This window comes from Gymnodraco acuticeps, unplaced genomic scaffold, assembly GCF_902827175.1.
Source record: "Gymnodraco acuticeps unplaced genomic scaffold, fGymAcu1.1, whole genome shotgun sequence".
NCBI lineage: Eukaryota > Metazoa > Chordata > Actinopteri > Perciformes > Bathydraconidae > Gymnodraco > Gymnodraco acuticeps.
Genome location: NW_022990508.1, coordinates 112,487 through 123,945, shown reverse-complemented (window position 1 = coordinate 123,945; position 11,459 = coordinate 112,487). Strand labels below are relative to the sequence as shown.

At 37.7% G+C, this 11,459-nt stretch overlaps 2 protein-coding genes across 8 annotated transcripts in view; both read right to left on the bottom strand.

Moving 5' to 3' along the window:
- Positions 1-63: 63 nt before the first annotated feature.
- Positions 64-5,703, bottom strand: snrnp27 (small nuclear ribonucleoprotein 27 (U4/U6.U5)). The gene is made up of 7 exons (XM_034226908.1): positions 5,483-5,703; positions 4,393-4,434; positions 3,717-3,843; positions 2,007-2,104; positions 1,810-1,889; positions 681-745; positions 64-344 (listed from the first exon to the last, which is right to left on the bottom strand). Exons 1-7 carry the CDS (start codon positions 5,517-5,519, stop codon positions 290-292), a joined length of 504 nt encoding a protein of 167 aa, XP_034082799.1. The 5' UTR covers positions 5,520-5,703; the 3' UTR covers positions 64-289.
- Positions 5,704-6,425: 722 nt separating this feature from the next.
- The window catches only part of add2 (adducin 2 (beta)), a 34,870-nt gene continuing 29,836 nt past the window's right edge, over positions 6,426-11,459 (bottom strand). For 3 of the 7 annotated variants that reach the window (XM_034226932.1, XM_034226933.1, XM_034226934.1), the window contains exons 13-15: positions 11,297-11,423; positions 10,270-10,341; positions 6,426-8,491 (exon numbers count right to left, since the gene is read on the bottom strand). In XM_034226932.1, coding sequence (XP_034082823.1) covers positions 8,220-8,491; positions 10,270-10,341; positions 11,297-11,423 — 471 coding nt within the window. In that variant the 3' untranslated portion in view covers positions 6,426-8,219. Of the gene's footprint in view, positions 8,492-9,460; positions 9,495-10,269; positions 10,342-11,296; positions 11,424-11,459 lie in introns of all 7 variants that reach the window. The other 4 variants (XM_034226938.1, XM_034226939.1, XM_034226935.1 and 1 more) reach the window with 4 other exon arrangements.

Genomic DNA, 11,459 nt, shown 5'->3' with positions numbered 1-11,459 from the left:
ACATCATGGCAAATGCAACAGGAACATTTGGCTTTATTTATTCTTATAAGAACTGCAAACACACATATTTAAACTGCTTTTATTTCAAATAAAACCGCCCAGGCACCTCAACAACACAAAGCTCCACATATTGTGTCCGCTATCAATAATCAGCCACAGCCGAGTGTTGATGGGAGATTTAAAAAGTATATACATAAATGTTGCATGACACAAAACAAGAAATAGCTCAATATCATCCACAACTATAAAGAAGGAGTACGAAGGTGAGTTTCACGAGTTGTCGATACTTTCAGGCGATGAAGTCCAGTGGTCTGTTGAATCCACCTTTTCTGTTCATGTATTGCCTAAAAAAAAAATATATATATAAGAAAACATTACATCACTGTTACCCTCGCAACACTTGCAGATTACATCATCGAGCACCAATAGGGGAGCCGGGATCTCTGCATAGAGACACCTGCAAAAGGTGATTGGCTAAAGTAACAGTGGATGATGCTGAGAGCGCTCTGAAAAGTTGACACTCAGACACCTTATCGACAACAGGGGCTCAAAGAAAACCCTAAAAATCATCACTATATATTAGAACAGGAGCCTGTGCAACTATTCTCAAAAACTGTCTGTTGCTAACAAAAAACACCTCAATACAAACCGGATTTTTTATTTTGTTGTTGTTGACATACCTGTATTTTCTCTTCATGGAAGTATTGACAGCGAATGCATTGACTGATCCGTCAGTTTTCTTCCCCTGTTTGAAAGGAATCACATGAGACAGTGCAAGGTGTATTTTTTGACATATTAACAATATTAGGGGTTTCTTCAGTTTAAGGAGATGAAATACTTTTTTAAATGCCAATCTTTTTTTCTCGAATAGCTAAACTTTCTGATTTTAAAATGCTTTTTGAGAAAACTGCAAGTCATAAAACCCTACATCCTTTACCAAAGCATTTTATAAAACTTTGATTTAAGACACTTTAGTAATAATTCTGCCTTATTTTTTAAATGAATGTTGTGACTTAAGACCCTGAGAATATGCAGGAACTCTGTAAATGTAGTAGAATCTGCTTGACTCCTATTTTTCATTTTCTACACTGAACTTATTTGTGAGGATCATTTTTTGGAGATAAAAATCTTTAAAACAAATCTGTATTCCTATAAAACGTATAATAAAAATGTACAGCGGTTGGAAATACCAAGTTAAGAAAATAATGTACACTGTGTTATTGGTCAGTAAACATTACCATTACACATAAAACAGTAGCAAGTGTAACATGACACTGATTATCCAAAGAGCTTTAAATAGGAAGGTTTTAGAGACAGTCATATGTGTGAAGTAGTAAGCATACGACTAGATTAATGAGACTTGGATTACACTGCATTGGTCGTGAAAGAGTTTGCAAACAGATGTTTTCATATCGTTTTTGTAGTGTTATATTTTACCCCAAGTTAGCAATTGAAGGTTGATGGTTGTCCAGAAAAAGAGTCATTATAAATATCAATTAGAACACATTTCAGCACTTCATTGTCAAAGGAGGATAAATGTTGCAATAGAAGCAAGACCACCGTCACATCATCAATAAAGCACAGTAGATGATATGTGAATGTTGACCACTAAATAATCAGGATCTACCTCTAATGATACTGTGGGCAGTCACCATGTGTTTGGGCAAATTCAGAGCATAACTATGACAAATTGGCAAGGACAAAACAAACAGTATGTCTATCTTCAGTGGAATGTGGAATAAAAAACGGTATTTGGAATAAAGTGCGCCTCCTTGTGGCTGCACACCACAGAACACCCTGTGCTCTCACCTTGGTGGAGTTAAAGGAACCAAATCCCATCAGCTTCATCATCTCAATCTCCTCTTCGGTTTTGCCCTCCATGTCTTCCTCTGTGAAAACGAAAGGATGCTTTTGAAGTTTTGCCGAAAACCTAAATGTTTGTCAAAGCTGAAAGTCTTTTTAAATGCATGTCAATATAGCATAGGGGAACATTAACATTTGAATACCTGAGATCAGAATTGGCTTTGCAGCTTTTTCCTTTGGCTCTTTGCTGTCCTCATCACGCCGTTCGGAGGATGTGGAGCGATGGCGTCTGGGGGGAGACCTGCAGGGGACACGAGGAAATGTGAAATAACTGCAGGATGCTTCTGCAACTTAAAGGGAATATAATGGTCATCATTTGTGTAAGTCTAATACCTGGACCTAATGTTTTCATGTTTTGGTGTCTAATGGCGCGGTTCCACTACAGCGCGGAGCCCCCGTTTAAGAGGGCTGTGACGTCAGCGGCCCGCTTTTGGTTTGCGTTTTCACTTGGCCTAGTACCGGCTAGCGGGTCCTAATTCACAGTTTTTCTGGCCCCATAAAATCGGGGTTCTAGGGCCAGGAACAACCAGGCTGTGACGTCACTCTCGACTGCTGATTGGTCAGAGAGAATCGTCGCAATATATGCGACGCGTCGCATATAAATATATATATATATATATATATCGAAGCTTGCAGCATTTTTATAAACAGCATTTTTGTTAACAGAGGATCAACAAAAATGGCAAAGAAAAGCACACCGTGGTCCGCCGAGGAAGTTACGACGTTCCTACACTTTATTGCAGATGACAAGATCCAGCGGGAGCTCGACGGGACAACTCGCAATATGAAAGTATTTCAGGAGGTCTCTACACTGATGTGCGGAAGCGGTTACTCGAGGACTGTCTTGCAGTTTAGGGAAAAACTGAAAAGGATGAAGAGTGAGTATCGCGTAGTGAAGGACGACAACAACAACACGAGTGGGCGTCGCTCCGCCGCCAAAAAGCCGATAGCTCCGCCTACACTGCGTTACTATAGATACTACCCCAGTTCCTAAACTGTAATGGAGACACGCCATAAAGTGAGCCAGTCCTAACGAAGTGAGCCAGTCCTAACGAAGTGAGCCAGTCCTAACGAGCGAGGCCGTGTAGTGGAAACGCGCCATAGTGTCTAACGGAGACAACAATACAGGTTTCAATGCCATCGTTCAGCAAAGGACAACCACTTAAAGGGTTTGCTTTTACCCCAGGCATACATTTTATAACTGTCAAATCTAATTAGGGAAAAGGAGCCTACAGAGAAATGTATCGCGGTGCAAAATGGCCCACATTGCGTCACACGTTAAGTGGCCTCCTGTTGCAGTGTTACCGCAGCAGTAATACTGCACTTATTTCATAAATTGGCATTCACATTATTCATTAACACACAAAAACATGGGAGGATAGGATCATGGATGACAAACACAAAGTCTCATTTGCAGATACATGTGCTTGTTCTCAAAAGGCAAATAGTACCATACATGAACTGCAATCATTCAAAACAAAGCTAGACTTTGACAATTACTGAGACTCATATTTGTTGACAATATAAAACACATTAAGTCTCAAATGTAATATTTATCCTACTTTTGTGTTAAAAATCTAAATAGCACACTGCAATCATAAAAGGAATCAAGAATAACTATGTAAATGTATCCTGTAAATATAATGTATGATGTCCTTTATTGTTTTATGTTTCATGTGGAACCTATATGCTGCAGGTCTCCCTTGAAAAAGAGATCTATGATCTATGTCTCAATGGGACCAATCTGATTAAATAAAGGTTTGAAATGAAATGAAACCCCAGACATAAATATAATTTAAAAAGAAACGTGGCTAAGAGAAATCCCATCCAGTCTTCCATAAACGTTTCCTCACCTGGATCGTCTCCTGTGAGGAGATCTGGAGCGACTTCTCCTGCGCTCGCGATCTCGAGAACGGGATCGCTCCTTCTCCCTTCGCCTTCGCTCACGATCCCGAGAAGTGGAGCGGGAGCGCTTTCTCTCTGCAGGGGAACAAGATCATATTAGCCGGGAACTGAGAAATATAACAAGCCTTATGGGCATCCACACAATAACAGTGTTCCACACACCATTAAGAGGTGTGATTTAAAAAGGGCTTAACCTCATCCATCTGTTGGCTCCATGCGTGTCTAATTAAAGTGTATTTGTAGTTTACTTTTGCAAAGACAGATTGCAATGTATGCCACACGTAGGACTGACAATTATAATTATTTCTATTATTAGCTTGATCAATCTATTGGGTCTCTAACATGCCTGAAAGTAGTGAGAAATATCCAGTTAGTTAGTCCAAGCTCAAGTCTTTAAATGTCTTTTATTTTCAGTTACTAAAATACAATTTAAAAAAAGCACTTTCATCTGATATTTAACAGAGAAAAGCAGGACATCTGCATTTTTCGGCCCATTTCGCATGAACATTTAAGTTAATAATGTTTCTGTTTAATTGGTGGATAAGAGTGCCTATTCATTCTTCATGCAAATGTATATTGTTGTTGATATAATACAGATATTACATTGTTTCCAGGACACGTTACCTTTACTCTTTAACTTCTCGACCTCAGGTAGAACTTGGCCGCCTGAATATGCAAGAACACATTAAAATACTGTACAGATCTACATATAAGGTAAGGCTGATCTTAACCAACGTGCCTTTAAAGTGTATAGTTTGAAACCCTGCCCCGCAATGAAAGGTCAAATGTGTAGAAATTCAGTCACATATTTGAAAAGGATGTAATCTAAATTGACAATAACAAGCACAAACCAACTCAAATGTTTCCTAAAATGTGATGTTTTTACGGAGCATCATGTAAAGATCAAAGTTCTTACATCACCCTTTAAATCAGTCGATGTGATTAAAAAACTGGACTCAGGTTTCATCTGTATTTCCCAATCAGAAACAGGTCTATTGCCAAGTAGTTTTACACATACGAGGAATTGTCCTTGATGTACTTGATAGACTGCATAAAACACAGTTAAAGAAGATACAAAGTAAGACAAATAACACCCCAAAAAAATACATTTGTGTGCATGCATGTAAACATAGTAGGTGTATAGCTTGAAATATGCTATGTTTGCAAGAAACTTCGTCATTGAATGAGATTTATTTGTATCTGTCCAGTTGATTCAAACAGAAGTATTACAAATTACATTTTCAATTCTAATCAGACTTTATTTAGGAGTTAGGACACAACTCATGGAGGTCTAAAATAAAAGAATGCTAATAGACGAAAACAATCTATCGTGATATAGCTTCTATAATTCTGCACTTTCTAGAATTTACTGTGAGCCTTCACATACTCAGACTACTTCAAACCCATATACATTCAAATTCAATATATGTATTACCCAGTTTTAACTGACTATAAATTAACATGAACCCGTTGTTATGGTTACATTAAGAAACATCGGATTATTAGTGTAGTAGTGTGTTGTAGTAAACATGCGACGTTAATAATGTTTTCCTTTCTAGTGTGTTAATTTAATTGTCACATTGTGGTAATGTCTGCTTTCTTATACTGTGAAATAAGATAACGTGTTATGTTTGGAGCTCGGTAGCATCATGCGTTGTGTTTACGTTAGCTAAATTAGCTTAGGTAGCTAACGATAACTTCTAAGTATTCTTACCTCGTCTTGGAGGAGTCCGACTCCTGCTCCTGCCCATGTTCTTATGAAACAACAGTGACCCTAGTAGTTAAAGGTATTACTGAATATAATACAATTAAAGGGGAGAATCTTTACCAAACTGTGGGTTGTTTTGTATGGCTACCACTTCAATGCAGGATGGTCTGTTGTCCGTTGCTATGCTAACTTCCGGTTAGCTTCCTGCATTAGAGCGCCCTCTACCGACGTGGAGGAAAGTCGCCGCCTGTTTTAGAGCTATATCAATGGTTCTCAATTTAAACGAAAGGAATAACTAATTTTATATAAATGCTATATAAATAATGATGTAGTTTAAATGTTCAACTGTTACCATGAATACAAAAAATATTAATACCATGACACATGATTTGTCTATTTTTCATATTAGTATTTTTAAATGTACATTCATTTAGTAATTTACTTATTCATGTGATCACAGATATATTAGTTATTTGTATTGTCTTCTCTTTAAAAAACATGTTGTATGGTATTTCGTTGTCATAAGAACCCGGACCCATTTCTACTTTTGAGGAAATTAAGGGGAACATAATTTAGACTAAATAGACCACCTAGAACACATTTCTGAAAATAATCCCCCCTGGTGTTAAATATCTGAAATGTGACATATATGTCACATTGGACTTTAATGGTAAAATAACTCTTATATATAACTTCATTAAGGAGGATGATTTTTTGGTTTAAATTAGTTTGAACATTCTTTGAATTGAAGAATAAGAACATATCAACTCAATATAATTGAATCAGCTAAATTAACTGAGCAGGCTAAAGCTGTATAAGGAACTTTCCAGAACATTTAAAGTGCATGTGACACCCTTGTCACGGTGGGTCCTTATTTAGTACAAATAATAGTACTTTAATAAGGACTTCAAATGGTCAAACAAGCAGAGAAAGAAACGTAAACCATATGTCCAGTTGATTTTAAATCAAACTTGATCTTTAATGACTGATACATGGTCACCTTGCAACACTCACTTATACATTCTAATATAAAATAAATTAAAACCATAAGCAAACATCACACATCAGCATATCTGATAACAGCTACTGGTTACAACTGAAAATAAATACAACTCTCAAGAGGTATTTTGCACACATACACTTAAAAGAACATGAGAAAAGTGGAATGTTTAGTACCGTCAGTATCTTCTATTACTGGGTTTCAAACTGCATCGGCAAGCAACAAATTATTTATGCTTCATCCTTTTTCGGGTTAATAGAGGCATTTAAAGCGACTTGTGTTTTGTTGCGAGTCAGTTTTTCTTTATTCTTCCCTGCTGCAATAACGTCAATAGGCTGATATTTTCACACAGAACCAGCATTCAGAGGAGCACAATCAGAAGCTATCAGTGTATTTCTACATGTACTGCACCTGTGCTCACAGAGTATACCTGCAACATCTATCTGATAATTAAAACCAAATAATGACTAGAAGATGCCTATGATGATGAACAAATACAACGTACTAAAATGTCAATATACATATGTCAAGTGCCTCTTACATGGATAATTGGTGCATAATTCAAGGGGTGTTAAATGTCTGCCGTGTCTTGCAAAGTTGTGGATTACAAATCAATGGTATGAAACAAATTCTGAGTGCACAAGTAACTAAGTTTAAGAAAGAGTGTTTGAATGCCTATACAGTGAAGTTAAGTAATGGTTTGATAGCACAGCAGGTGAAAATAAGACGTGAGTAATACAGGGACTGAGTGTGTGTGACAAGAAGCATCAGGTTGACCTGGGTCAAATACTGCGTGAAAACATGATCAGTGTCCTTTAACCTAAGGTGAGACACTACAGGCAAATATATCTTTCATATTATTTTCACATGGGGTGGAGGCGTGTGGTGCAGTGGGTTGTGTGTCGGTGTTCGGATCAGGGGGTCACAGGTTCAAACCCCACTGCAGTCAGCATGTCGTTGTGTCCCTGAGACACTTCACCCCAAATTGCTCCTGTGGGGATTGTCCACAGTATTGAGTATGTTAGTCGCTTTGGATAAAAGCGTTGAACAAGTAACATGTAATATTACTGGAAGGGAAATATAAGAAAAACAAATGTGTGCCTTTGTAGATTTTTACTTAATTCACCAAAAGTTAGCATTAGATGATGGTTCTTTTGCATATTTAAACCAACATTTCTTCATGTAAGTAACTGGAGGGAGTTTCATGTTGATGTCTTAACAGGTTATTTGTTACCCTATTCTCCTGTAGTGTGTAAAAATGAATTTTACAGTGTATATCTTTGAAGGCAGTTTTCTCAAAATGAGTCAGAAAATTCCACTTCAGTAGCAATTACTGAACATTAACCAAACATTCATGCCTATGTTTATTCTGAGGGTTATTAACGAGGGTTTGTTCACACACTCTTCGGTTTATAGAATGTTTTATCTAAAAAAAATGATGGTAGAAACTGATTTATGGTTTGGTACAAAATATAATTGTCTTCAATCAACTGAGGAAGTATAATTGCGTTATCTATTAGTTAATAAACTAAGCCTGTTCACCTGCAGTGTCTCCCTTAAGATGAATCACCACTTGGATCGAGCATCAGTGTTACAGTAAAGTATTTGTAAGTGAAGTTAGTACATCGTGTCTGTGAAGGACATCTGAACTGACACTAGATCTGCTGCTGCGGTTAACTCTGGCACACACTAAGGAGATGTTTCACTGTGGTATTTCACCGAGGTCAGGTGTCCCTGAACGCCTCAGGTCTCGGCCTTCTCCTTCTGCTTCTTGCTCTTCTTCAGGAACGACGGCGGCTTGAACTTCTTCTTCTTCTTGGACGGGGACTTGGAGGGCGAGCACTCGGGGGTGCCGCCTTGTGGTTTGGGCGGCAGAGCGGTGGGCGTGGAGGTGGTGTCGTTGGTGTCGTTGGTGGAAAGAGCCTTCATCCCTTTCTCAAGCTCCTCCGTCGTCTGCTTCTCCTCCTCGCCTCCATTCTGTATGGCTGGAGACTCGGGCTTTGCCTCTTCTGCTCCAATAAAAAAAAAAAACATAAAGTAATGAGCAACATTCACAGAGAGCCAGAAGTGGGAAGTAGTGGAGTACAAATACTTCGTTACTGCACTTAAGTACATTTTTCTGGTATCAGTACGTTACTCCACTACTTATTTTTCTGACCACTTTTTACTTTCTACTTCTTATATTTTGTACACAAATACCTGTACTTTTTACTTCTTATATTTTCCAAACAGCTGGTTCCTTTAGTCTGAATGTGTGTTTGGTGGCGTGATCATTATTCTTTAGAGTCATTGCGTGCCTATTGATTTGAACACGATCCGTGTATCCATCATTTCCTGGTCTTCTCTAAAGAAGAGGGACCAATGGAAACGTTGTCATGTTGCCGTTGTTCAGCATGGAAACATTCATTAGCTAACGACGACATTATTGTTCTATTAATATAAAGGGAGGTCAAGTACTCTTTAAAGCAGCTGCTAGTTATGGGTACTTTTTACTGAAGTACACTTCAAAGCCCTCTTTACTTTTACTTGAGTGAAGAAGTTTAGTCAGTACTTCTACTTTCACCAGAGTATTTTTAAACACGCTTATCTGTACTTCTACTCGAGTAAAGGACGTGTGTACTTTTGCCAACTCTGAAGAGAGCTGAGAGGAGTGCAGCTGCAAAGCTACATGCTGGACATGTCACTGCAGATGAACATGCTTCATTAAAAGGAATATTTCATCCACAAAATGATCTATTGAACTGCAATTATTCACCCTGGGTTACATTGAATTTGGGAAGAAAACTGGTTTTTGTCAGCAGGATTTAACAAAGATTCATCTAGAATATTCTCATTTTTCTCATCCTTGTTTCCCGGGGAACACGTGAGAAAAATAAAATGTTCTTCACAAATTCAAGGCAACAAAGGTTACTGATGTACAAATGATTATTTTGGTAGTGAAGTATTAGTTAAATGGGTGGTGGGTTGTCATTCTCTGTACTTACTAGTGAGAGAAGACCAAAGCACCAGAAGTGTGCCCTACGAGTCAGTCACACAGAAAAGGACAGACAGACAGACAGAGTACAACACAGTCGGTACAGATGAAATATGTAATGTAAATAAAGCCAAAATAACAGACATTTTGACTCATAACAGAAATATTCTCCATTCACTTTGAGTCATTTTCAGGGCAATGCCTGCTCACTGGAAGATATACAAGTAAAGAAAGCTTTATTAATACTTTTCACCTCCTCCTGTATTTTTCGGTTAGTTTGAGTCAAAATGTCTTTCATGAGAAACATCACTAACACATGGTAACAAAAACAGCCCATGTTACGCCTTCAAATATAACATGCAAACCTTTTCCAGCACTTTGCGCTTACATGTTGTTTTTATTTGTGCTGTGTTGAGGTTGTGTGTTTATTTAGAATTTTAAATTGTAGTCTGCGTTAAAATGTAATTCAATTATAGATTTTTTATTATTTGTTTTAAAACATTGTTTTGCTGTTACCCTCTTATATAGGCCTTTATAGAACAAGCTCAAATCATTGTATTACTGTATGTTGAAAGTGATGGCTGTTTTTACAGAGCTTAAACAACCTGGAATAAGATGCAGAACAGTCTAATGTTTATCTAATTTCTATTGATAGGGCAATTTAAATAAATAAGGAGGTTTAATACAGTTGTTTCTGAATGTGTGTGTGAGCTGGGTTTAAAGAGGTGTAACACAGTTTTCAGAAGCGTATGGAGCATGAGGGCAGATGTCAGACTCGGAGCAGCTGCTGGTCGGCGTGCAGAGCGTGAACGGCCTCACCTGAGAGAGGAGGGGGACTCTCTGTGGGGGAGGCAGAGGGGGGAGACTCCTTGTCATTTGCCACCTCCTCCCCTACTCACACAAACACACAGTCACACATAGGGAGGGACAGTGAGGCTGTGCAGGAAGTCAGGAGTTGTGAACATAGTGTACACCACAGACACAAGTTTGTTCAGGGAGCTGTGTGTAACCTCGACAAATACAACTTAGATAAGTGAACAATTCGTTTTTGAATATTTTAAAACATGTTGTACCAGAAAACATGAATTCAGAAGGGGTATAAATCATGCTTTATAGCACGAAACTGTGAAAACATTTGGTACAACTATAATAGAATATATAGTGTTGTTGGCAGTCATTGGTTACACATAGCACCTTTAAGAAGGTTAGAGGAAAATGTGCAATTTATCATAAGTGGAAGTGAGCTACCTTTACTTTACATATAATACGTTTATATAGCCAGAAGTACATGAAAGGTAAAATCAATAAGATGATTCAATATTAACGATAAGTCAGTTGCTTAAGACATTTTTGAAAATAATAAATGAAAAAAGGAAAGCTTCACCCACAGAGGAAGAATAAGTAACTAATATAAAAAGGACAGTTTTTTGGTTGAAGTGTTCCTTCAAACTATCACATATGGGTAAAACTCAAACATACTTTGATCCATATAAAGCACAGGGAATTAACTCTTAATAGCTATATTGTGTTTCATTTATCCCCTAAAATATTCATATAAAACACAAGAAATTAAATTAAAAAAATAGCAAAAAACTAAATATATACATATATAAAGATAAGAAGTCAAATAAAAAAATGCAAAAATATATTTAAATAAACGGAAGAAATGTGACTGTGTCCATTTTACAATAAGTCACAGTAACAGAAATGTGTATATTACAAATCGAGTTCTAAGCCAAAGTGTAAACAGACCGTATGCAGTTACTATTATGATTTTTTTTAACTGCAAGGTAAACATCTAAATAGAGTTTATAAAGTGGGCTGAGTCGTGTGAAATGAATCCTACCGTTGGTTCCTCCATCCTGTTTCTTCTGCACCTCCTTGCGGTACTCGTCCAGCTCCTGGTCCGTCAGCTGGTTGAAGGGGTTGGGAGGTTCTGGTTCTGGTGGGACTTTAGGAGTGTCCACAGGAGACTAAAAGACAAGCAGAGACAGACAATGAAAGCTTTT